Source organism: Dromiciops gliroides, chromosome 4 (genome assembly GCF_019393635.1).
Source record: "Dromiciops gliroides isolate mDroGli1 chromosome 4, mDroGli1.pri, whole genome shotgun sequence".
Lineage (NCBI taxonomy): Eukaryota > Metazoa > Chordata > Mammalia > Microbiotheria > Microbiotheriidae > Dromiciops > Dromiciops gliroides.
The window spans coordinates 450,668,330-450,695,213 of NC_057864.1; the positions used below are offsets into that span (position 1 = coordinate 450,668,330).

The following is a 26,884-nucleotide window of genomic DNA, read 5'->3' on the forward strand; positions in this document are numbered from 1 at the left end:
TCATGGAGGATGAAGATGGGGTGTGTTAATGTAGTTGGCACCTCCCCTGTCCCCCTGTGCTTCCCAGGAGGTTCATCCTTGACTGACAGGTATCAATAGCTCTTTCCTTATTGAGGCCTGTTCTCTGACCTGACAAACTACTTATTTGCAGGCCCAAGAATTAGGTGGCTGGCTCTGTCAAGTACCTCAATCAAATCAATGTCCTTGAGGACAGTGTAGTCACATTATGGGGGGTGGAGGTGTAAGCAGCTAATGTTATAGAATTTCAGAGCTGACAGGGACCACAGAATTCACCTGAAGCCAACTCCACCATATAGTTTAACCACAGAGAAATATTTCCTAGCCACCATATGGCATGCAAAGGGATGTCCCAAAGTTGAGGTCTGGGTGATGGAAGTTCAGTAGAAAATCAGGTTGGATTTGAAGTCTGAGGACCTGCATCTATTGTATCTCTGTCACTACCTGTATGATCTTCATTAAGTCAATTTATCTCTCTGGGCCTCAGTTTGAAGGAGTTGGTCTAGATGTCCCCCAAAAACCCTTCCACTGACTCTATGATCTACCCTGACCCCACCTGGGTGGGGTGGTAAGATAGAAGAAAATCCAGCTTACTGGGCCCTAAACCCCTAGGGGTTGGTCAGGGATAAGTTTTACCTAAAGGTAGGTGGTGGCACCGTTGATAGAGTGATGAGCCTGGAATCAGGAAAACCTAAATTCCAATTCAGCCTTGCACATTTACTGAGTGACCCTGGGCAAGTAAGATCCTTCATCTATGTCTGCTCCAATGTCCCCATCTAGAAAATGGAGGTGATAACGAAGACACCTACCTCTCGAGGTTGTTGTGAGGATAAAATGAGATAATGTATGTAAAGTGCTTTATAAACCTTGAAGCAGTACATGAATGCTATTGTTATTAATAAACCCTGTGTGGCAGCTAACACATTATGTCAATGTTTGTTGAATTTCCCAACCCATAAGGTTGCCCTGGGGAAGTCCCCCTCCCTTTCCGGATTTTCAGGTTGCTTTCTTTTGATCCAATGCAATCCAATCCAGCTGGCTTTCCTCAAGCACCTCTTCTACAGAGTCACATCCTGCTGCTTCTTTTCCAGTTCTGCCGGTCAAGGTGATCTTCCTCCAATCCATTTGCTTTGAATCCAGGGTCTCACATTCACCCCCAGTACAGACACAGCACTTTATTGACCATCAGCCAAACAGACAGGGTGAGGACTGAGGTTAATGTGCCCTCCATTGTGGAAAAGGTTTATTTACAAAACGAATTCCGACATCCGAAGATCTTAGGTGTTTATTTTAAAATGAAATGCTGTGTTAGGTAGAAGTCATTCTAGGGTTTGGGATGCAGGGAAAACTAGCACCAGCCCTCTTTATTTTACCATCAATCCTCCTTCCTCCAAACCCCTGCATCCTGGGGCAAGCTTCCAGAAACCCCGGAGAGAGCCAGGAAGCCTGACGTCTATTACCAGGGCCATTCCTGAGTCACTCTGGAAACCTTGATCAGACACCCCTCCCCCCCAAAAAAAGCCAACTTTTGCCTCCCCCTGCCTCAGTTTCTTCCTCTTTTCCAGCTGACCCCATGACATATAATGATGACTAAAACAAGCTCTTCTGTTCTCAGCAAGAGCAAGAAGTAGGAGGAATTCTATTCAGATGACCACAAGTGAGCAGCCCCTTTACAACACTCTGCTTTGCAGATGTTTTATGTATCTTCCCCACTCCTCCATTCCATCCCTCCTTCCCAACCCCTCCCCCCAATGGCTTAAAGCAGTCTCCACTCCCCCACACCCATTCATTGGAGCTGACCTACCCATGGACCACAGGAACAATCCCTAGGGGGGCTGATCCAGATTCTCAGCTGCTCCTCCCCCACCCAAATCCAGGAGAAAGCAGCTGCACACCCCCTCCCACTCCCACAGCTCCTCTCCTTCAAGGTACCACCTCCCTATTTCTTTCTCTCTGTCTCTGTCTCTCTCTTTCTCTCTCACACATACACACACACACACACACACACACACACACACACACACACACACACACAGAATCATATGGAAATGTTTAAACCTGATGCTCACGAGCCAAAGTACAGGCAAATGAGTTTTGTTCAACAACACTCTGATCCCTATTCCCCAGACACATGCCAGCCACTGTCCCCACTCCACCCATCATCACACCCCACCTCCAGCTGGGATTCATGTGCCCCAAGGGCTTATGGGGATTGTGTAAAGGGGATTTGGGGAAGACAGTTGCAAAGATTCCTTCACTGTCAAACCAAAGCCCTATTTAACCCATCAGATGATAGATATGGGCCTGTGATTTTTATTGGTATAAGACAATTTTAGGGGGCAGCTAGGTGGCACAGTGGATAAAGCACCGGCCCTGGATTCAGGAGGACCTGAGTTCAAATCCAGCCTTAGACATTTGACACTTAGTAGCTGTGTGACCCTGGGCAAGTCACTTAACCATCATTGCTCCAGGGGGAAAAAAGATAAATAAGACAATCCTAGGTAAGGAAACTCCCTCTACCAATGCAGGTCAGCACCTTCTCTTGAAATTTAGTCTTAAAAGAATAGTCTAGGGTACTTAGAATTTAAGTGACTTGCCTGAAGTCCATATAGCTGGTACATCAGAGATGGAACTTGAACCCACATATTACTGGACTCAAGGCCAGATCCTTATTCCCTAGAACACTGGAGAAACAATGAGTTTGGAGGGACCAGTGTTGGGGCTCTCAGACCAAATTCCGAGGCTACAGGGGACATGGTGCTCCCATTGTCATCCAGCAGCATGGTTGTTTTGGGGGTGGGTGCAGAAGAGGGAGTAGTAGAAGTCTTTACAGAATAAAGGAAACTTTGCTCCATTATCCTCCCAAGGAGATGAGATTGTGGGTATCTCCATATGAAACAGCATTGGCAAAGGGAAGAGTCCTATGGGTGACCTCACCTGGAGCGGAGAAGCCATTTGTGGCTTCCCAAAGGGAGCTGGGAAATGAACACCCACCCTGGCCCCAGACTGAAGAAGCAATGAGATCCAACACCATACTGCCTCCTGTTTTATTTCCCACAAAGCTGGTTTCTTCCATACTTTTTTTCTGGGTCCATCAGTCCTGCATCCAAGGTCTAGCTTCTCAGATCTGAGCTCCTTCATGTCAGGGAAGTCCAGCCCACACCAGTGCTATTGGCCAACCCCACCACCACCACACCACGGTCACAGTTCTGCCCTCTGAAAAAGAAAGAGGGCATTAAGGAGGAAGCAGCACATATGTTGTGTTTGTTTTTTTCGGGGGCAGGGCAATGAAGGTTAAGTGACTTGCCCAGGGCCACACTAGCTTGTGTCAAGTGTCTGAGGTCAAATTTGAACTCAGGTCCTCCTGAATCCAGGGCCAGTGCTTTATCCACTGTGCCATCTAGCTGCCCCTGGAAGCATATACATTGTAGCCTTCTCAGTCCCCACACAGCCCCACATCAGATGCTCACAGGAGACCCCAGTCTGTGTGAACTGGGATAGCTAGGCACGCCATAGTGCATAGAGCATTGGGCCTAACTTCAGGGATACTCATCTTCCTGAGTTCAGTCTGGCCCCAGACTGTTGTTTATCCTTTGTTCTCGAAGAGGACCATGACATCGGAGTGATGTCATGACTTGCACTGAATTGGATTTAAGTGAGGAAGGGCTGTGCAAGGTCACCAACCTCACTCTTTCCTCCAGAGCCATCTAGGTCCAGTGGCAAGATATACATCAGGACAATTGGAGATGGCCCCAGACATTGTAAAGCAACTGGGGTTAAGTGACTTGCCCAGGGTCACACAGCTAGTAAGTGTCTGAGGGGAGATTTGGATTCAGGTCCTCCCAACTTCAGGGTCAGTGCTCTATCCTGGCCCTTGGCCCCAGACATTTACTAGCTTTGTGACCCTGGACAAGTCACTTAACCCTATTTGCCTCAGTTTCCCTATCTGTCAAATGAGCTGGAGAAGGAAATGGCAAATCACCCCAGTATCTTTGCTAAGAAAACCCCAAAAGGGGTCACAAAAAGTTGGATATGACTGAACAACAACAGCAACATGTGGGAACTAGAAAAGATGATCCACCTTGCTTAGAAGCAGAGGAAAGAATGGAATGAACTTGGGATGAAAAATAGTTGAGGGAAATGTGGATCTCTGACATTCTTGGATTCTACCATGGGAGATAGCACTGCCCCCTTAAATGACCACCTTCTCCTTTTATTGATCATGAGCTTAAACTAACTCCTTCACCACTACTACCCCAGATGACTTCTTGAACTCCTTTTCCACAGTTAGCCACCTTCTCCTATTATCTCCACTAATCCAGTCTTAGATCTGTTCTCAAAAGGTCTCTTGGATCTCAGTCACCCATAGGGAACAAGAGGAGAAGGAGAGGAACTTCTTCTGAAACTTCATCTTCTAAACTCTCTTCCCCTGACTCCAGCCCCTCTCTTCCCTATACCATCATCATCACTAAAACTCACAGCAGAGAAGTCTTATAGCCAGCATCATCCATGGGAACTCACTCCTGCATCTTGAGGATCCGGAGAAGAATCTTGTATACATCCTGTTCCATATAGCCCTGTGCACACAAGGAAGATGGGAGAAATTAAAGGAGCTGAAGGGGAGGAGGCATATTAAATAAGAAAAGGGGCTGCCTACTTATCCACCCTTCCTAGAAGTCAGGCCCAATACACACCCTAGTAGGCTTAGATTGGTTCCAGTTAGCACTGAAGCAGACAGGGGAAGGGACTAAAGGAAGGGTGAGGAACCAAAAATTTTGTTTCAGAACTTGAAAATAAGGGATGTTCCTCTTAAACACACACAACCACGCACCTTTCTATCTGGAGACAGATGAGAGAGGGGTTCCCCAATACGGAATCCTGACCTGTCCATATGCTTACCTGAGCAGCATTAAGCAGATGGTTCCTGTAGGTGGAAATGATTTCCTGGTGGTTCTTCTGGGCATCCTGGGAATGAACATGAATGGATTGAATCTCATATCTCTACCCTCACAGACCTCAGAAGCACACAGCAGGAAAGTGGGAATGTATTCCAAATCAATTCAATTCAAACATGTACTTATTAAGCACACATTCACTTTTGCAAAGAGCTTTATCAGGTACTGGGAATTCTGCTAAGATATAATATCTGCCCTCACAGCGTTTATAGTCTTAAGTGGTGGAGAGAATTCAATACAACCACCCACTAATAACCATAATGCAAAGTAATTCCCCCCAATACCCAAGAGACATGCAAACAAAAAGCTATGTGAGGTCCTGGGCCGGCAGTCACCAACTAAATCCCCTGTATAAGTAAGGTCCTTCACACTGGTTCTGCCCACCATCCTGCCAATCCAAAGCAAATACCTGACTCAACCTCTCTCACAACGCTCTTCATACCTTCCCATCGAGTTCTCCAGGGCCATAACCCACCTGCAACTGCAGCACAAGGCGGGTATTTTCCCCACGAACAGCAAGGACTTCAGCTGACATTTGCTCCAGTTTCTTCAGCAACTCCCTGATCTGGGGTCAGAGGTAGAAGGGGGAGCCAATGCAGTCCAACCCAAGGTCCTGTTACCTCCATATCTCTCAAACTCACATACATATGGAATCAAATGGCTGCCTAATACCAGCTATAGGCCCTGGCAAGCAACACCATTTAAATGGGGGCCAAAATACATGATGAGGACACTAAGGTACTGGCTCCCTCAGTCTGATGTTCATCAATCTATGTCCCCTCCCTTCCTTGAAAGCCTGGCTCAAAACCTGCAGGAAGCCTTTTAGGATAAACCCCACCCCATTTTGATCATTCCTTTATACTTATGTACTCTAATATTAATTTACACTTGTCTGTATGTTGTTTTTTAATATTCTTAAGTTGTTTCCTGTACTCATCAAATAGGATTACAGTAACCTTTTAAAAATGGCCTAGATTTGGGTGTTTTGTTTTTTTTTATTATACAGGAGGTTATGAACTTACTAAGGGAAGTACTTCAAAGTTTGTAAGTCAGTTGTTTGGAATTCAGAACTCATTTCCCCTTAGAAACAATGCTATAAATGGTGGTTAGGTTCCCCAGGGGCCAACCCACAAAAACCCATAAAGTCATTTAACCATGAATAGAGCTAGAGCTGATTTCAGGTTATTTAGTGCAAGTTCTTCATTTTTCTGAAGAAGAAACTGAGGTCCAGAGGGACCGTGACTTGGCCAAGGTAATACTACAGGGCCAGGGTACTTTCCACTGCCACCTTAATATGGATTTGAACTACAGATCCCTACAGATCCCCCCCCACACACACGCGCACACACATTCCCCCCTCTCACCACCACCAGGAGAGGGACAAAATCTTCAGTGTCTCTACCCTATCCCTAAAGCCCTGAAAGGACTCTATCCTAGCAATTCATGGTGTTATCTGGCTCCTTTATTAAAAGAATGTCAGGGGGCAGCTAGGTGGCGCAGTTGATAGAGCACCCTGAATTCAGGAGGATCTGAGTTCAAATTCAGCCTCAGACACTTGACACTTACTAGCTGTGTGACCCTGGTTAAGTCACTTAACCCTCACTGCCGAGAGAGAGAGAGAGAGAGAGAGAGAGAGAGAGAGAGAGAGAGAGAGAGAGAGAGAGAGAGAGAGAGAGAGAGAGAGAGAGAGAGAGTGTCAGTGGTTGCTGACTAAGGTCTATCCTTAACACATGTTACCTGCAGCCTACAGGCTCAGCCTTCTTACCTTGGCCTCCTTTTCCCTGCAGGCCCCAATGAGCTGGTCCATCTTCTGCTTCAGCAACTCCCCGGCCTTCTCGAACTGCTCTGAGCGGCCCCTCATCTCACTGGCCTGGCGCTCCTGTTCAGTGGCCCGGGCTGCCAGCTCTCGGCTCCTGCGACGCTCCTCGGTCACAGCCTCCCGCAGCTGCCCAGCCTCCTTGCATGCATTGTTGTACTTCTCCAGCAAAGCCTTGAGCTCCTGGCCCCAGGACTGCGCCTGGGCCACCAGGGACGCCCGGCTCTTCTCCTGCTGCCTCAGGTTGGCTGCTTCCCGAGCCCGAAGCTCGGCCACCTCCTCAGTGGCCTGGTACAGCAGATGCTTCAGCTTTCCAATCTCCTGGCTCTTGCCGCCCATGGTGGCCTGCACAGCCCGCAGCTCCTCCTCCAGTTTTCCCAGGTCCTGCTCCAGGGCAGCTACCTGGGGGACGGCCTGGGGGGCGGTGGGGGTGGCGGGGGCGGTGGGGGCGGCATCCCGGCCCTTGCCCTTCAGCCGCTGGTTTTCTCTCTCCAGCTTGGCCAGCTCCCGCTGCGCCTCGTTGTATCTGGCCACCAGGGCGCCCACACAGCCCTGCAGCTCCTCCAGGGGGTCAGGAGCTGACCCCTGGGGGCTCCCTCCGCCCAGCAGGTTGGAAGGCAGGCAGTCCCGCAGCCCCTGCAGGCCCGTGCTCTGGGCGGCCAGGCGGCGTCGGAGCTGCTCCGCGGCTTCCTTCTCAGCCGCCAGCTCGTCGGCCAACAGCCCCACGCTGTTGCGCAGCTGCTGCAGCTGGCCCTGGGCCTCGGGCTTGGGCATGTACTCGCGCTGCAGCCTCTGGCTAAGCGCATGCAGCTCCCCCTGCAGCCGCTGGCGCTCCCGGCCCAGCTCACTCAGCTCCTCCAACAGGTTACTGTTACTCAGCCTCAGGGCCGACACCTCCTTCTCCAGCTGTCCCTTTGCCCCGGGCCCCTCTGGAGCCAGCCCCGCTCCTGGAGCCAGCCCCGCTCCTGGAGCCAGCCCCGCTCCTGGAGCCAGCCCCGCTCCTGGAGCCAGCCCCGCTCCTGGAGCCTGCCCCGCTCCTGGAGCCTGCCCCGCTCCTGGAGCCTGCCCCGCTCCTGGAGCCAGCCCCGATCCTGGAGTCAGCTCCGCTCCTGGAGCTCCGAGGGGTTCGCCCCGAACTTCGCGGGCCCTTTCCTCCTTTGCTTTGCCCTCTCTGGTAGGGCTCCTCACCACAGTCACGGTTTTGGCTTGTGGGGCAGCCCCCTCCTGGGACTCCGGGACAGGAGGCACAGTCTCCACGTGCAACCCAGCCTTGGCCCGATCCAGCCTGGCCAGCACCTGCTCTAAGCGAGCCTCCATCTTCTCCCAGGCGGCTGCTGCAGCCTCAGCTTGGGATGCCCCCCAGGCCCTGTTTCCAGCTGGTCTGCCCAGGACCCCTCTCGCAGCATCCTTATCCCTCCACACGGCAGTCAGCTCCTCCCTCAGTTGCAGCAGGAGCTGGCCCAAGGCAACCATGCCTGCTGGCTCAGCACCCGGTGCCCTCCCTCTCTCCTCTTTGAGCACTTGGTTTCTTCCATAGCCTGGCACAACTCCTCCCACACCTGGCAGCTGCTCTCCCTTGGCCTTCCCTGAAGCTGCCTCCACTGGGCTCTGCAGCCCGACCCTCTGCAGCTCTACCTGGGCCTTCCCCCGGCTTTCACTCTGGGGCCCTCGAGTTTCTGATGCTTGTGATACCATAGCCTGTTTTTGTCTCTTCAACTCTTGTACCTGCTCAGCCAGCAGGTCCAGAATACCACCCTGCTCCATGCCATCCCCACCAGACCGTGGACTGGGACCTGGCCCACCTGGGTCTCTAGACTCCCTGGCCAAGAGCAGTCCCAGCTCCTGTACCTGCTCTCGCACCCGGCTCTCCAGACCCTGGCAGGCCATGGTCTGGGCTTTACATTCTTCTGCCTTTTGTACCAGCTCCTGCTCTAGCTGGGACACTTTCTTTCTCTCTGCTTCATATTTCTTCCTCCACTCCTGAGAGCAGCGCAGGTTCTCACCACCTTCCCCTTCATCATCCTCCTCCTGCTGCTCCTCTGGCTCTGCTCTCTTTGGGCTCTTAGGTGGGGAGCCCTAGAAAAAAAGACATTGAGGTGCAGCTCTGAGAAGAATGCCACCCTAAGGGAAGCCCTCCCTTCCCAAGGCCAACCCTTGGACACATTCCCGCAGAGGCATTGGAGTAAGGTTGTCTGGAGTAGTGTGGTATGGAAGAGAGTGAGGCAGAAGAGATGTTTGGAGGGAACAGCTTGACTTTTTACCTGAGGTGATACATCGGGATGTTGAGCCAGCCCTTGGCCTGTCAGAAAACAACCATTGGCATTTATATTGCACCTTTGTTTTACAGACATTGATGAAGAAATATATGCCTTATTTCATTCTTTGGGGTTCAGTAGCACATATGCTAATCTCTTCCCCATTTTACCAAAGCAGCTTGGAAACATTAAGTGAAACTGGTTCCAGTTAACATAGGTTGAAAGTAACAGATTTAGAATTCGAACCCAGGCTTACTCCTGTTTGGTTCCACTAGCCATTCCAGAAACTTTCAGGAGCAAAATGCCTCTTTGGTAGACACTGGCAACCACTCCTGTAAGTAGGTTATCATCCCCCATTAGAATGCAAGCTCTTTATCCTGAACCCAGGCCTTTCTAATTCCAAGTCCACTGCTTCTCCACCACATCTTTCCCCCTTCAGATCTCACATTGCATCTTGCTTATACTTCAGTTAAGCACCCAGCTATGGAACCACGATCAAATCATTTCTGCTACATTTCATGGATAGAATGTGTCAGTCTTCTCTAGTTTGGCCCCACTTACCATCCCAGTAACTTTCAGGACTAAACTATCTCTTCCTGGCTACCTCTTTCCCAGGGAATATATTGTCACCCTCATTAGAATGTAAATTCCTTGGGAGAAGGGACTGCCTTTGATTTTGTATTTGTATCTCTGGTGATTAGCCTGTTGTTTGGCACTTAAAAAGTACTTATAGATGTGTTTTGTTTAGGTTTTTTCCCCACATTCATATCTCCTATTAGACCGAGAGATCTAGGACAAAGTTTTATCTGGATTTTGTATCTCTCTTAGCACCTAGCACAGTACTGCCACACACCCAGTAGGTGTTTAATAAATATTTGCTGGCCTGAATACTACCACTGAGATTAAGAAAGAAGAGATAGATATCATATGCTCCTTTCTCTCCAATATTCTGACATGTTCCAGGATATATACCTTCCCTAAGAGGCATTGCCTTTGTCTTAGTAGACAATAATAACAACTAACCTTTATGTAGTTCTTTCAGGTTTGGAAAGCACATTACCTCAGTTGATCCTCATAACAATTCTTCGAGATAGGTGTTATTATTATCCCCTTTTACAGATGAGGAAATTGAGCCTTGCCTAGATGTACACAGCTGGTACATATCCAAGACAGAATTTGAACTCAGGTCTTCTGGACTCTAGGTCTAACATTTTATCCATTCATTGTACCACCTCAATGCCTCAAACCAGAGATGTATGGTAAATCCCCAGCTAAGAAGGCCATCCCAGGAACCAAAGACAAGGCTACCTTGTGGTTAAACCTCTATTGGTTTAACATTTTGGTCAGAGATGGTCTTAGTCAAAGCTACCCACAGTGAGAGTCAAGGCTGCATTACATAATTGTTCAGCCTTGCTTTGAGGTATCTGCTTTTCATCATCAGAAAAGAATAAAGTAAAATAAATGCTGAAGTAATAAATCATCTGAAGATAATGTTGCTATGACCTTGAGCGGGAAGGGATAGTTCTAAGAGGAATGTTCAAGGCTAGCTACAGTAGATAGGAGAGAAGCCTTCAAAGTCACAGAGGTTTAGGAATTCTCTAAGAATAGTTACTTTGATCTTTTTTTTTTTTGGGCAGGGCAATGAGGGTTAAGTGACTTGCCCAGGGTCACACAGCTACTAAGTGTCAAGTGTCTGAGGTCACATTTGAACTCAGGTCCTCCTGAATCCAGGGCCAGTGCTTTACCCACTGTGCCACCTAGCTGCCCCCAAGAATAGTTACTTTAAGGACAGGGACTGATGGGGAAAGGTTGAGCACAGCTTCTCTCACCTCCACGCTGGCGTCGGTTCAGAGCCCGGCGAAGGAGCCGCAATAGTTCCTTGTCTTGGGTGTGCAGGGCATAGGTTAAAGCATCATGGCCCGTGCAGTCCACAGCCCCCACATCTGCCCCGTGGCTCAGGAGCAGCTCTGCCACCTCTGCGCTCCCCTTCTCACAAGCCAGGATCAGAGCCGATCTGTGCATGTGTTAACACAATTGCCTTTTTAGAGCCTGGCTCCACAGGAAGTTTCCCTGGCTTCCTTCAAGTTGAAGTCTTCCCTTTTTTTTTTTTTTTTTTTTGGTTGGTGAGGCAATTGGGTTAAGTGACTTGCCCAGGGTCACACAGCTAGTCAGTGCCAAGTGTCTGGGGCCAGATTTGAACTCAGGTCCACCTGAATCCAGGGCTGGTGCCTTATCCACTGTGCCACCTTGCTGCCCTAGTCTTTACTCTTTCTCAGTCCTTCATCTTAGTGCCTTCACTCTGAGATTACCCCCAATTTGTGATGGATGCATATATAGAGATCTATAGCCACATAAACTATACATCTAGATATCTTCTTTGTATCTAATTGTTTTCCTGTTTCCTCCATCATTAGTCTGTGAGCTCCTTGAGAGCAGGGAATGTTTCTTTTGCTCTTCTCTGTATCCCCAGAACCTAGCATAGGGCCTGACACATTGTTGTTCATTCATTTCAGTCATGTCTGACTCTTCGTGACCCCATTTGGAGTTTTCTTGGTGAAGATACTGGAGTGGTTTGCCATTTCCTTCTCTAGTTCATTTTATAGATGAGGAAATTGAGGCAAACAGGGTTGTGACTTGCCCAGGGTCACACAGCTTTTAAGTGTCTGAGGCTGGATTTGAACTCAGGTCTTTCTGATTCCATAACTGGCACTCTATCCACTGTGCCACATAACTGCCTTGTTCAGCACATAATAGGTGCTTATTGACTGACTGATTGGTGGGGATGGAGTCCATACCAGCCTTGTGGTAAAGCCTTTGGAGTTGGCCAATAGGCCTGGAGATAATTGCAATGTAGAGTATGGTATCATAATCCACCGTTGAAGGGAATAAGGATACAAAGCACTAGTCCCCCCAAGCAGAGACCAGGAAAAAGGGGTAATAAGCACAGCTCAGCCATGCAACTGAAGAAGAAACCATTCACATCCATGCATGCGTGCGCGCGCGCGCGCGCACACACACACACACACACACACACACACACACACACATTCCCCACCATTACTTCTGTGTGTAGGAATAAACTAGATTCAAAGGAGCCTAGAATCTGAACTGGAGAAAATAGGGAGAGCCTCACTTGTCTTCCTTGTCTGTGACATTAACCCGGGCACCTCTCTGCAAGAGCTGGGAACAAATGGCTGCATGTCCCCCCAGTGATGCAATCATCAGGGGAGTCCGTCCATCCTGTACAGGTAGAAAATAAATGGGTGCAGCTGAGGGAGCCAGGAAGTACAAAAGACCTGGCATATCCACCTCCCTCCTCCTGTCAACATCCCCTCTGCAAACAACTTGGAGGGGGGCAGACTTAAGAACTCGACACCTGCTACCCCTTCCTTGCAAATATAAACCCATAGCTCTTCCCCCTGAATTTTCTGGGGAATAAGGAGCCCTGTAGAGAATAATGGACAACTGAATTTGGCTTATGTATTCCCCAAACTAATTGTGCTCAGACACAGCAGCGCCCCCCCTTTTTTTTTTTGCAGGGCAATGGGGGTTAAGTGACTTGCCCAGGGTCACACAGCTAGTAAGTGTCGAGTGTCTGAGGCTGGATTTGAACTCAGGTACTCCTGAATCCAGGGGTGGTGCTTTATCCACTGTGCCACCTAGCTTCCCCAACAGCACCCCTTTTGAAGGCATTGCCCTGGCTCCAAGGGTGACACTCACATTATCGAGGACATCCAGAAAAGCTTCATGATCACATAGCAGCAGCACGCTAGAGGCGCAGCCGGATGAGGCTAGTTTAGGTGAGATTGAAGGAGACTCAGTGTCAAGAGGACACCCCCTTGGTATAAAGGCAAACAATCCTGCTTAACTCAAATTAGGATCCTCCCCTTCTTCTATTCCAACACCAGTCATCACCACACCCTTCCACATATATATATGCACACACACTCATATACTTCAGGACCCACAAACACTCACCAGCCCAATGCAGGGGACTTCGGTTTTCTCCATCCACTGCATCCTCGTTGGCACCATGCTAGGAAGAGTCAAAATAAAATTGGCATGAGCCTTATGGATGACCCTCCCAACTGTTACCACCTCACCAACCACCTCATACATCCAAGTCATAACATGATCCCATTGGGCAAAGTATGGATGGGTGAGTGGAGGGAACACAACTCTGAGGAACCAACTGTAGAGGTTCAGCCCAGTCCAATACAAAGACCAATTGGGTTGTGTGATAAATAAAAAATTTAGGGAAAAAACCCAGCAATTGTGTCCATGTTAGTACTACAGGGTCTCTTCAAACTCAACTTTTCCAAAATTGAGTTTATTCAACTCAACAAACACTTTTAAGTGCCTGATTTTTTCCCCCAAACTATGCTAGTTGCTGGGAATACAATGAAATCATACTTATCCTGAATGAATTTATATTCCACTGGCGGGATACAACATGTACAGTGTATATGTATATATATATATATATATAATATGTGTGTGAGTATATATATATGTACACAAATATATATATGTACACAAATATATATATATATTAAGTTCAGGAGGGAGAGAATGTGACTGAGTACTACAAGGAGAGAGAATCAGGATATGGCTTATTAGTTTACATAATTGGCAGTACAGTGCAATCATAGGCTCTGGATTAAAATCCCATTTCGGACAATTACTACCTTCATGACTCTGGGCAAGTCAGTTCTCTCATCTATAAAATGAGAGGGTTGAACCTCTCTGATTGGCCATTTGAATGACCTCTGAGGTCCATTCTCTATGATTCTGTGATGGTCATTCACATCTCTTTCCCATGTTCAAAATCTTAGTCTTCTTTGACTCTTCCCTCTCTTTTATAACTTTAACTGCATATCATTCAGTTATCAGTAGCCTGCCAATTCTACCTCAACCATATCCCTTCCATCTTTCCATCTTCTCTATTCCCACTGCCCCCAACCTGGTACAAGCCCTCACCATCCACTTATACTCTTACAAAAACCTCCTAACAGATCTCCCTGCCTCTACTCTCTTCTCCCACTATACACACTACCACCGGATTACTCTTCCTTAAGTAGAGGGATGGTCCTGCCCCATCTCTACTCAAGAATCTTCACTAGCTCCTTACTGTCTACTTGATAAAGTTCATACTCTTTGTCCCTGGCATTTAAAGCCCTCCACAACCTAGCAAGGTTCTCCTTTTCCTGTCTTATCTCATACTACTTCCTTCCCCATGCTGCAGCTAGACTGGATAATTTGATCACACCCTGTACTTCCCTTCCTTCATTTTGCTTACAATTTCCTATGCCTTAAATGTCTCCTACCCCTCCCTTGTTTTTAATTTCTTGAATTCCTACCTATCCTTTAGAGTCTCCCTCAAATTTCCCCTCTACTCTGTAGCCTTCCCAGATACTTCAGTTAATATTGAACTTTTCTTTTCATGATATCACATATCTTTTGTACTGTCGTATATACATACTGTTTTGTAGTCATCTGTTTTGTTTTATATCCCTCTCCTGACTGTACATTCCCATGAGGGGGCTGCCACACTGTACCAAGTCCCATCCATTCTACTTTTATAATATGCACCCCCCACCCCAGCTGCCTACCATGATAACCTAGTAGGTATTCAGTAAATGCTTGCTTATTCAGTGATCCACTACCCCCCATGAAACTCTACCTAGCATGACAGAACTTTACCCAGTCTGATGAAGACTACCCCAGGATAAGGGGCTTATACCGACATAGTTGTGAATCTTGTAGATTAATGTTACGCCGCAAGGTTAGACTACACCCTTCCTATACCCCCATTATCCCACATGTAAACCTATACTTTCTGCCCCAAGAAGAGTAGTATGATGGAGTTTTCTCATACCTGCAGCAGGACCTTGACACACTGCGGCTGGCAGGAAATAGTAGCCAAGTGCAGGGCGGTGCTTCCTGGAAAGAAAGATGGGGAGGGGGACCCACACAGCCCCGGTGACTCACAGGGAGGGTGAGCAAAGACGCACAGATAATCAGAGGGAGATTAGACAGAACAGCTTACAGTGACACAAGGCCAGAAATTCCAGTTCCCCTAGTGACTGGGTCCTTGCTGTGGGGTGAAGGTGAGACACACCCAACTTTATGGGGAGAGCCCCTGTAGGGACGCTGGCTAAGGCATGCTGGAGAGACAATCATGGGGCCTGGGTCAGAAGCCCTCGTTCTTCATCCTATGTGGGTACCAGAGCCTCTCCCCTCTCTGCTGTCAAGGAGAAGGCATGTTGAAATGAAAATCAATCTGTTACTCACCATCTTCATTCTTGCTATTGATTTCGGCCCCATTAGCCAGTAGTACAGTCAGGCACTCCGTCAACCCCTTGGATGCTGCTAGATGGAACCTGGCCAGCCAGTCAGAAAGAAGAGAAGGATGAGATGGGGAGAAGGGAGCCAAGAAGTGGGTCATTCTTTTTTTTTTCCTTCTTGTGGGGCAATGAGGGTTAAGTGACTTGCCCAGGGTCACACAGCTAGTAAGTGTCAAGTGTCTGAGGCCAGATTTGAACTCAGGTCCTCTTGAATCCAGGGCTGGTGCTTTATCCACTGCGTCACCTAGCTGCCCCCGAAGTGGGTCATTCTTGATGAACCACTGTCCCCCAACACCACAGCCCCAAAATTGTCACTGAGAGTGTTCCGGTTCCAAGCTGATTGCCACAGAAAGGGATGGCAATTTTCTAAGGAGTCACAAAGAAGAAGGAGGAGGAGGAGGAGACAGAGACAGAAAGAGAAGCCAGAATTCCTGTTCCTGGGCACCCTCCAATTGGAGTCGCTGCTTCCTACTTAACTGAGCAGAGGAGAAAGCCAGAGATCCACAGGTGAGCTTGAAGGTGGACAAGCAAACAAGAGGAGAGTGAGCAAGCAAATCGAGCATCGGAAGCTAATCTGGAGAGAAGAGCAGAATCATGACCTACCCCACCACCTCCAATTTCATCTGAACTTGTAAATTTTAGGATTCCCACTTCACTCTTCAAATCCATTCACCCTTCTATTTTCACAATGAACAAATGCCACATCTTGTTTAACTGGCATATTATTTCAGGATTTACATAGTTGTCACTATGCTTTCTATGTATCAATCTGTCCACTTCCAATCTCTTAAGAGTCATGCTCCTAATGGGCAGGGGTCATATTTATTTTATTTTATTTTATTTTATTTTTGTGGGGCAATGAGGGTTAAATGACTTGCCCAGGGTCACACAGCTAGTAAATGTCAAATGTCTAAGGTCGGATTTGAACTCAGGTCCTCCAGGGGCCATATTTATTACATTCACTTTGTACATATAGCACAGGGGAGAGAGAGAGAGATGTGTGTATGCATAAATGCATGTATGCATATTTGTACCTATATATACACATGTGTATATGTGTTCACATGCATATAGACATATGTATACATGCATTCCATTTGTTCATTCATTCATTTGTTTGTTTGTTTCTGGGGCTCAGAAGGGGTACAAGAAACCCCAGAGTGGCAGGAGGACTTACTTACGGGGACTGGCCGTGGGAGTCTAGCTTGGTGGGTCGGGCAGTCTTCCTGGAGGCTAGAGCAGCCACCCGACTCACATCTCCCCGCTGCACTGCTTCCAGGAGCTTCTGGTCACGGCGGTTCCATTTCTCCACCTGTTCCAGAATCATAACATGAGGATAGGGAAAGAATTGGGGAAGAAGGAAGGAGACCAGAGGGTAAAGAAATAGGAGAGTTGGGAGAGGGTGACAATTACAAAACTTCTGCCCAATATAAGATAATTGCCAGGGCCAACCCTTGATGAAATTATGAAGGATGTGGTTTGTGTTTTATAATAATAATAATAATCACTACCTCTGCCCCATATTCTTCCACCATCACTGTAGACGCAGGACATGAAGAACTGAGAACCATCATGTGTTTGATGTAGATTACATGGCTACATAATTTTATGGTAGTAAAGTTCTTTATTTACATGATTCAATTAATGTGGGGTAGGTAATGCTATCGTTCTCATTTTTACAGATGAGGAAACTGAGGCCAAGAGATGATATGACTTGCTAAAGTCATTTCACTAGGAAGTGGCAGCCCCAGGCCTCCAAACTAGGTCTTCTAACTCCACCCCTAGGGCTTTCTCCATTACACAACTCTTTGGGGCCCCACCTCTCCCCTAATGGCCTCGGTAAGCTTTCACCCACTAACAGGTGGACATATCCCCAGGTGCTGGCTTCCTGAGGAGGTATAATCATTCTCTCTTTCCCTGATTGCTTTCCCTCCCTCTTAGTTGAAACTTACCAGTCCTTATCTTTTTCTATGCCCAAATTGTCAACTAACTAACCCGATGTGCTAATGGGAGGAAGTTGGAGTTCCTATTCAGCCCCTCAGGCAATACATGAGAATTTGAACACAACCTCTGGAAACAATGGCCCATCATTTATTATTTAACAGGAATATAATCTGGAAACATGTCTGACCACATAGGAGAGGAAAGGATGCTGCTAAGCAAGCTAATAAAGGACCAGGCTGTGCTTCACTCACTGCAATTGATAGGACACTGAGCCTGGAGTCAGGAAGACCTGAGTTCAAATCTAGCCTCAGACACTTACTAGCTGTGTGACCCTGGGTAAGTCACTTAACGTCAGTGAGAATCAAATGAGATAATATCAGTAAAGTGCTAAGCATAGTGCCTGGCACATAGTAGGTGCTATATAAATGCTTATCCCCTTTCCCTAAAAGTGTTTTGCAAATCTTAAAGTACTATATTAATGCTAGTTATTATTATTACTAATACCAGCAAGAGCTATGGGCAGCAATGTACCCTTGAAATGAAAAGCATGTAAGCAGTTAATTCAAAAAATTTAAGTGCTTTTTTGATAGGTGTTTAAATTTAATTTGTACTTTGTTCATTGAATGCTCAATCCCAGAACAAACTTCTCCAACCCAACTCTTTTCTCCCTACACCTGTCAGACCTTTTGGAGACAAACTGGGACAACCTGTCTAAATTCTTGGTCTGGCTCCAGTTTCCTGGTTTGTTCCAGTACTGGCTTGCACTGTCAGTTCTCAGAAAGGTAAACTGAGGCACAATAACTTGCCTAAGGTCACAGCTTATTACTGATGACCAAAGCCCTGGTTCAGATCTTTTTTTTTAAATTCAGGATCCCTAACCATTTTGCTCTGGGTTTCTTTCAGAGCAAAGGAGGGAAGCCCCAAGTTTGTTCCCTAGTCTATCCCCAGGCCGTTCTACCTCCCTCACCCCAACCCCACCCTGGTTCCTTAGTAACAACAAACAAAAGGCAGGGTTAAGTTCTTGGCTAAGCCTAGACAGGTGACAGGGAGCTTAGCACCCCCCCCCTTTCACCAGCTGTCCCAGACCTCAGCCACACCTGGCCATGTATTGTTCCTTCAGGAGAACTTTGGAGAAAATCATCTTGGGAAGAAGCAACAGGGCAGGGATTACAGATCGGGGTGAGAACACCCGGGGCACATGCATGGAGAAGCCTGTTTCTGACTGGAGATGCAGATTTGTGCATGGTTTCCATCCATTTTGAATAATTCACTTACAGACAGGAATTTCTCAGCTGGTTCTGCCATTAACTTTTCAGTATGAAAGATGCCCTAATCATAGGAGGCAGTGAGGATAGGTGGATCTAAATGAATACTATACTACCTTAATTTCCATCCTCTTTTATATTCTTTTTTAAAAATTATTGATATATTTTGTTTTTACATAGCCTAAATTTCCCCTGTATTCTTCCCTCCTCTCAGAGAGTCAATTCATAAAACAAAGATTTTTTTTCTTAAGGAAAGGCTGGGGGGATGTGGGGGGAGGGAAACTGGCAAAACTGAACAATACATAGAAAAAATTGACAATATATTCAATGTTCCACACCTGTGGACTCCCCATTTCTGTACAGTAGCCTCCACTACATTCTTACCCCGATGCCTAATTCTGGCAATAAGGTAAGCTGGGTTCTCAAAGACTCTGCCAGAGAAGCACAGGCTCTAGCAAGTCCTACCAAGCTGGAGAGGCAAGGACTGGCAAGAGTCTACCCTCAGAGGAACAGCCTACCCAGGTTTGGAAAGGCTCATTTTACCAGAAGTCTGGCTGCCAAGTGAAGAAGGAGATCTGTGTGGGTTTTGTTTTTGTTTTTTTCTTATTTGCCTCATCACTTCATGGAGGTTTAGAATTAGCATCAATAGAAAAAAAAAAGAACCTATGCTGATAAAAGTATAGATCTTTTGAGGTGTTGAAAGAAGCTTGAAGTGACACACAAATCAACATATTTAATTTTTTGAAAATACTTTCCCACCTTCTGCTCAGCTTCCCAACCACTCTATGAATAGATAGGAGGTGATAATGGTACCTGCCCCAACAGATGGGTAAACACTCACCGAGAGGTGGTGCCTAACCAATTATTCTTTGACTGATATGAAAATTTCCCCTTCTTCCAACTCCCAATAGTGAATGGACTCACCCTGGGACTAGAAGCCAGGCATTCTGATTTCAAGATATTGGACCATACTAGTTTCCCATTATGTAATTATCATAAGGGGTTAATTTTGGAGCCACCCCCCCCCTGCCCCCGACCAAAGTGAAACCCTCTTTGGAGGTCTTCCAAGCATCATGGTGCAGATTCTTAGAGGTGTCATGGCTCAGTGGAAAGTGTGCTGATTTTCAAGTCAGAAGACTTTTCAGGGTCAAATCCCCTTGGTTAAGTCACCTTACTTCTCTGGGCTTTAGTGTCCTCATCTTTAAAATAAAGGAGTTGTGGGGCAGCTAGGTGGTGCAGTGGATAGAGCACTGGCCAGATTCAGGAGGACCTGAGTTCAAATGCAGCCTCAGATGCTTGACACTTACTAGCTGTGTGACCCTGGGCAAGTCACTTAACCCCGATCGCCTCACCAAAAATAAAACAAAAAATAAAATAAAGAAGTTATGTTAGATCAAAGGTGTCAAGAAGAAGACCCTCAGCCTACAGCCAGTGTCAGATTAACATATAATCCAGAAATATTTAGCAAAATAAATAAAAATACAATAAAACATACATAACAATACTTTTTTTTTTTGGTGAGGCAATTGGGGTTAAGTGACTTGCCCAGGGTCACACAGCTAGTAAGTATCAAGTGTCTGAGGCCAGATTTGAACTCAGGTCCTACTGAATCCTGGGCTGGTGCTCTATCCACTGTACCACCTAGCTGCCCCAATAATACATCTTAAAACTAAGGCAGTGGGAACTCACAGGAATGCTTGGATTAGCAGCCAGGTTTCTATTTGAGTTTGACACCATTGTACTAGATTGTTTCTAAAATATCTTCTAGCCCTACAACAATGAGTCAAACAGACTGGCTATTAGAGAGGCAAAATAATGCAAGCAAAGGTTAAGCCCTGATTTTCCTAAGCAGTGATAGGAGTACATTATTAACTATACTCAAAGGCCAGAACATCCATAGAAAAGGAACTAGGGAAAGTCCCTTCCATGAAGGACTCCCCACAGCTGACCATAGCCTGAAATTTTCCAAGGAAAGTTGCTTCCTAGTTTATGATGGGAGAAACTGAATTAATGCATATGAGGTGTGCTATAAACTTTAAAATGCAATATAAATGTCAGCTATCATGATTTTTATTGGCATTTGCTGAACTGGATCAAAAGGATTCTGTAGGAAGACCGGGTCAGGATATTCATTGTAGAGGAATTGAGTATGTTCATTTTGAAGAAAAATTTAGCCTGGCTGTGTCCATGGTAAGATTAATAAACTCCTTCTTAGCAGTTTACCCATCCAAACTAACTCCTTACTTGCTTGCTAGTTTCGGTTCTCACTTGTTTCCTATGATTTCCTTATACTCAAATTCACTATGTGTTAAAATTCTTTTCTCCCTTTACTGTTTTGCCAAGAGTGGGTATTTTGTAATCCCTTATTAGACATCTAAAATAAGATTGTTACTATGAAAAGCTTGGGGTCCATAATGTTTTATCTGTCTTCATATAGAAAGAATGTATCTGGATAGAGCACCGGCCCTGGAGTCAGGAATATCTGAGTTCAAATCCGGCCTCAGACACTTAACACTTACTAGCTGTGTGACTCTGGGCAAGTCACTTAACCCCACTTGCCTCACTAAAAAAAAAAAAAAAAAAAGAATGTATCTAAAGATTCTTTCCTCTGAGTCAATGGGAAAGAATTGTGTACCTGATTTCAGGGGTTGCTACTTCCTGTTTTTTCCCTCTCTCTTTACATGAACTTTGGGCTTTTTGACATTTTTTATCAGTTCCTTAATTCAAGTAGGTGACAAAGTGAATTGAGTGCCCAGCCTGAAGTCAGGAAGACTCATCTTCCTGAGTTCAAATCTGTCCTTAGGTACTTACCCAATGTGGGCAAGTCACTTAACCCTGTTTGTCTCAGTTTCCTCATCTGTAAAATTATCTGGAGAAGGAAATGTCAAACCATCCTAGTATCGCTGCCAAGAAAACTCCAAAAGGGGTTACAGAGAGTCAGACATGACTGAACCACAACAAATCAATACTTCCCAACATTTTCTATTCACAGCCACCCTTGAGTATTTATTAATTCACTGTGTACTGTAGCACAGTACAGAGGAAAGTATATTGTAGTTTGAGCCAGAGGACCTGGGTTCAAACTCCAGCTTTGTTACTTCCTACCTATGTGAATGTGGGCAAGTCATTTTACATCTCTGAGAATCAGCTTCCTCATCTGTAAAATGGGGAGAGATTAGATGAAATGATTTCTGAGGTCTGTTCTAACTCTAGATCTGAGATCCTGAATCATCATACATCTCAGACATCACGCATCAGGGATCCAGGACTTAGGAAGATTCCAGAATCCTGGCCCATTACCTCCTGCCAGCAAATTAGGATATCGTAATTCAGTGCTTGGATTGGCCTCTTTAGATTCTTTTTTTTTCAGGGCAGTGAGGGTTAAGTGACTTGCCCAGGGTCACACAGCTAGTGAGTATCAAGTATCTGAGGCTGGATTTGAACTCAGGTCCTCCTGAATCCAGGGCTGGTGTTTTATCCACTGCACCATCTAGCTGCCCCGGATTGGCCTCTTTAGAACAGGCATTTCTTCCACCTGTGAGAATCATAACATATCTACTTTTTCATCCTGTGTAATCCATGCCCAGGCCTTCCTACATACTGAAGATCTAATCCATATGCTGGGGTTTGTTCAAAACACTTTGCTCTGCTTCTCCTAACACTTTGTGGGTATCAATACAGCTTTTAGGTCATCCACCTGTTGGCCTTCACTCTCACTGGATGGCCAGCCCACTTCCATTTATGGTTTTTTACAACACTTTTCTCATTCAAGCCAACACTGGGAATTAATGTCATCCTGCTTATACCCACCAAGTGTTTTTTTTTTTCCTTGTTCTTTAGGAGACCCGTAAAAGCCTGCAGGAAGCACTAAAGTGTCCCCAAAGCCCCAAGAGAGCAAACACCTGCCATGATAAGGCAGTCAAGGCTTCAGTCTTCCCATTCTGGGCTCACTAGAGTCTTTTGCAGAGGTTCCTGCACCCTCTCCTTATCTCCAGCTTCCTGTCTACAACATCCTATTGAAACAGAAGTGCCCTGACAGGTAGAAAGCAGATCTCACTGTCCCTGACAGGTTGAGATGAGAAGGAACAGATTATGCTAAGAGTCTGTAGTAAGACCAGGACTAGATTTCAAGAGTCCTTCCCTCTTAGCTTTACAACTGTGAGAACTAATGTAAATTTTAATCCAACCTCAGGTCAAGGGGTTCTAAAATGAATTCCTGGACCTTTTTCTTACATAGTAAGCTCAGTAAATTATTTATAGGTCAGTGTGTGAGATATGCCAAAAGGCACCACACCTGGTTGACTGAAACCAAGCCATGTATTTTTTTTTTTAATATTCTCCCTCCCCTTCAAAAAAATAGTTGGAGAGAGTTACTTAGGTTATCTTCATGATGGTTTCTGCTTATGTAGCAGCCTTTTCCTCAAGGTAAAGAAGCAGACTAGCCCTGGATTCAAGGAGTAGGAGTGGGAAAGGGTAGCTCCTCAGATCTCTGGCATTACTAGGAAGTCAGGCTCTGGGAGGGGCCAGGGAAGTTGTTACCCTATTTCCCTGACAATTGGGTCCAGAGAGATTGGCCACCCATTGGGTGGAGGAATTTATGATGAGACAGGTGTGGGGGAGTTTCATGAGGAAACCAACCTGCTGCTGAAACTGATCTGGTTTCCACCTTTCTAATTCCCAGGCTTGACAGGTGACCCTGGGAAAACCCTGGGACTGGAACAGAGGGGAGGAAACAGTTATTCTCAGTGCCCTAGACTTAATGCTTAGAGCTTCCCCATACCTAAGGTGGAGGTGAGACCACTAGCCTCCTTATCAAGGAGGATGGAGATCTGAAGACTCTGAGTGACCAGGGAATAGGTTGTGTTATCAACAACAGGAAAGCTAGAATCCAATCTCCTTGGAGGTAGGGATCACATCTTAAGCTTCCCCTATCCTCTACAATGACAGTCCTTATCCCTGACCTTCCAGTAAAACTAAGCTCTACTGATTGACTGAAATAGGAAGTTGGATGGAGAATTGTTCTAAGAGTATCAAGGACATGAAGACCTCTTAGTATTTTCACTTGATCCAACTAAATTCAACAGATTTTGATTTAGCTAAGTGCAAGGCTGGAGAAGGAAATGGCAAACCACTCCAGTATCTTTGCCAAGAAAACCCCAAATGGGGTCATGAAGGGTCAGACACAGCTGAACAAAAACAACAAAGTACCTACTATGTTCTGGGCACTGTGCTAAGCATTAGAGATACAAAGAAAGACAAAAAACAGAGGCAGCTTGGTGGCAAAGTGGATAAAGCACTGACCCTGGATTCAGGAAGACCTGAGTTCAAATCCGGCCTCAGACACTTGACACTTACTAGCTGTGTGACTCTGGGCAAGTCACTTAATCCTCAATGAAAGAAAGAAAGAAAGGAAGGAAGGAAGGAAGAAAGGAAGGAAGAAGAGAAAACCATCCTGTTCTCAAGGAGCTCACAGTTAAATGGGAGAAAACAAAACACAAACAAGCTCTATACGGGATAAATTAGAGATAATCAGCAGAGGGGAGGCATGAGGATTAAGGGGTATTGGGAAAGACTTTAACAGCAACTTCAAGTTAAGTGAAGAAGCCAAGGAAGCCAGGAGTTGGAAATGAGGATCAAGAGCATTTTAGGGGTGGGAGACAGCTAGTGAAAATGCCAGGTCCCTTCCAGCTATGAATCTATGGTCATAATTATCCGGGCATTTCTCACACTTGCTAATGGATAAACACCAGGTCAACTTAGACCATCAATCTTGTTCCAGGTGACAAATTCATTTCGGAGTTATTTGGATCAGTAACAGGACAACTGAACCTAGGGTAGAACACATTTTGAGCAGTAATTCCAATAGCTGCGCAATTTCTTTCTTAAATGGAGATGTCTCCTATTGGAGATCTTCCCGGTAGGAAATGCTACGTCTTCTCTGTCAACCCTTTCTCCGGCCTTCTACTTCAAATTCTGCACAAGAAGACGGTGAAGGATCAGGGTGGAAGCATTCTGACCTCAAACTCCCTCAATCGTTTCAGTCCAAACCTAAATCAATGGCACAGAGGAAAGTAGCTCCAAGAAATTATGTGAGGATCTGAAAAGAGTGGGGGCGTGGCGGGGGAGAGTTATGGAGGGGACATCTAGAAAGCCTGCAGAGGTCTGGGGACCAGCCTAATAGCCAAAGGCTGCAGGGAGATGGTTGGAGGAATATGCCGCAGGCAACTCATCCTTTATCTGGGAAACAGCCAGGCGGACTGCTCCTCCCCTGGCATTGCCAGTTTGGCTGGCCAGACAGCAAGGCGATCCTTCAGAGGGCTTGGGTAAGGAGGTTCAGGGGTACTGGGCAAAAGAGTGAAAGACTGGGGAGAGACAGACACTGAGAAGGAGATGGAGGAGGGTCAACGGAGGCACCTGGAGGCAAAGGACAGGGACACTGGACGGACCGTGGGAGAAGAGAAACAGGGAGAGATAGGCATAAGAATGGAAGGAGGACCAAAAAGTCACTCGCTCCCCAGCGATGCTTGCTTGCAGTTTCCGGGCAGCGCAGAGAACCAGGCATCTCCGACCCCCACCCACCGCACGACCCCACCTTCCCCACCCTGCAATATCCCCGGGGCACCTACCGCCACCTGTGAACTGGAGCAGGAGAAGATCCTCTTCATGGCCGGGGCTGGGGCCGGGGCCGCCGGGAGAGCGGGGCCGGGGTTGACGCGCGGGGAGCTGGGCCGGAGTGGACGGAACCCACAGGACTCGGCGGCTGCTGCTGCAGCCCAAATTGTCAGAGGCTGGAGGCGGAGCTCCGCCCACATACGCCCCAACCTATGGTAGGACGGCATCCCGCGGCACCTGGCGCGGGGCCCCGCCCATCTCTCTCTGGCTGACCCCAGGAGACAACTCCCAGCATCTCGATAGCAACCGACCCGGCCCGCGAGTTGTCTCATTTCATCTGGAATGATACCAGGCTCCGAGAGAGCTCGATTATAATGCCCAGTCTGCCCAGGACCGTGCGCACAGCGAAGTGACACAATGCTGAGTGAGAGCATTTGAGGAGCACAGAAATTGGGGAGAAATTGGTGTCCCGCGGCTGAGAGAGTGAGGATATACTAAGCAAGCCTATGCGTAGCAAACAGCAAAGCCCACAGACCGAAGGAAAAGGAACGGAGTTCAGTGAGTAGAGGATCGGACCTGGAGTCAGGAAGATAGGAGTTCAGATTCTGTCTCGATCACTTACTAGTTTTGTAGACATGGGCCAGTTATTTAACTTCTGTCAGCCTCTATTTTCTCCTCCGGAAATTGGGGATAATAGGAACTACCTCACAAGGCAGACATTAAAACATATATAAATGCTAGTTGCTGTGGAGGTGGTTGTCATTAGACATCCGCAGCAAGAAGAGGAGGAAATTAGAACCAAGGAAAGGAGGGATAGAAATGAAAAGTCAGAAGAAAGAAAGTGTCCTTGATGTCAGCCTGAGAAAAATACTGACTTCCTATTCATCACTCTGATTTTCTTTTTCTTTGAAAGATCAGTTTTGGTCCTTGCCTTTTCCCATCTCTTCATCTTGGCCTGTTTTTTCTTTATATTTGCTTTTGCTAGAGATTTTCAATATGAGTGTTTGCTGTTGTTAGAGATCTCCCCAGAGTCCTTGGGATCATGGATTTGAAGCTGTAAGGGATCTCAGAGGCAATCTAGTTCTACTCCCCTCATTTGAGAGGGTTAAACGACATGGAATAGGAAGTATAGCGTTAGTGGACCCAATCTTTCATGGAATAGGAAGTATAGCGTTAGTGGACCCAATCTTTCATGGAATAGGAAGTATAGCGTTAGTGGACCCAATCTTGATAAAGGAGACTCAGTCCAACAGTATGATCTACCATATGGCAAAAAAGAGCATGGCTCTGGCGTCAGAGGACTTGGGTTCAAATCCCCCCTCTATTACTATAGGACCCCAACGTAGAGTTCAGGAGAAAGGATTTTTTAAAAATCTGAGAGTTAGAAAAGATATCAGAAGCTATCTAGTCCAACTCATAGCTAACATAGAGAGGCCTTTCTATGATATTCCAAACAAGTGTCCCTCAAAAACCTCTAATAAAGGAGAAAAGCCCTAGACCCTCCAAAGGAATTCATCCTACTTTTTCTTTCTTCCTTTCTTCCTTCCTTTCCAGTGAGGGTTAAATGACTTGCCCAGGGTCACACAGCTGGTAAGTGTCAAGTGTCTGAGGCTGGATTTGAACTCAGGTCCTCCTGAATCCAGGGCCTGTGCTTTATCCACTGTGTCACTGA

The 26,884-nt window shown here is 46.6% G+C and overlaps 1 protein-coding gene across 6 annotated transcripts; it reads right to left on the bottom strand.

Moving 5' to 3' along the window:
* Nucleotides 1-3,051: 3,051 nt before the first annotated feature.
* Nucleotides 3,052-25,374, bottom strand: ANKRD35 (ankyrin repeat domain 35). 6 transcript variants are annotated; one of them, XM_044000813.1, is made up of 14 exons: nt 25,227-25,374; nt 16,573-16,703; nt 15,339-15,427; nt 14,923-14,987; nt 13,023-13,080; nt 12,765-12,835; nt 12,178-12,284; nt 10,874-11,058; nt 9,051-9,088; nt 6,739-8,865; nt 5,449-5,538; nt 4,918-4,983; nt 4,498-4,595; nt 3,052-3,234 (listed from the first exon to the last, which is right to left on the bottom strand). In XM_044000813.1, exons 1-13 carry the CDS (start codon nt 25,263-25,265, stop codon nt 4,536-4,538), a joined length of 3,126 nt encoding a protein of 1,041 aa, XP_043856748.1. In that variant the 5' UTR covers nt 25,266-25,374; the 3' UTR covers nt 3,052-3,234; nt 4,498-4,535. The 6 variants fall into 6 exon arrangements, with proteins under 6 accessions (XP_043856748.1, XP_043856752.1, XP_043856747.1 ...); XM_044000817.1 differs by lacking the exon at nt 5,449-5,538; XM_044000812.1 differs by lacking the exons at nt 3,052-3,234; nt 4,498-4,595 and having other exon boundaries at nt 4,828-4,983.
* Between the last annotated feature and the right edge of the window lie 1,510 nt (nt 25,375-26,884).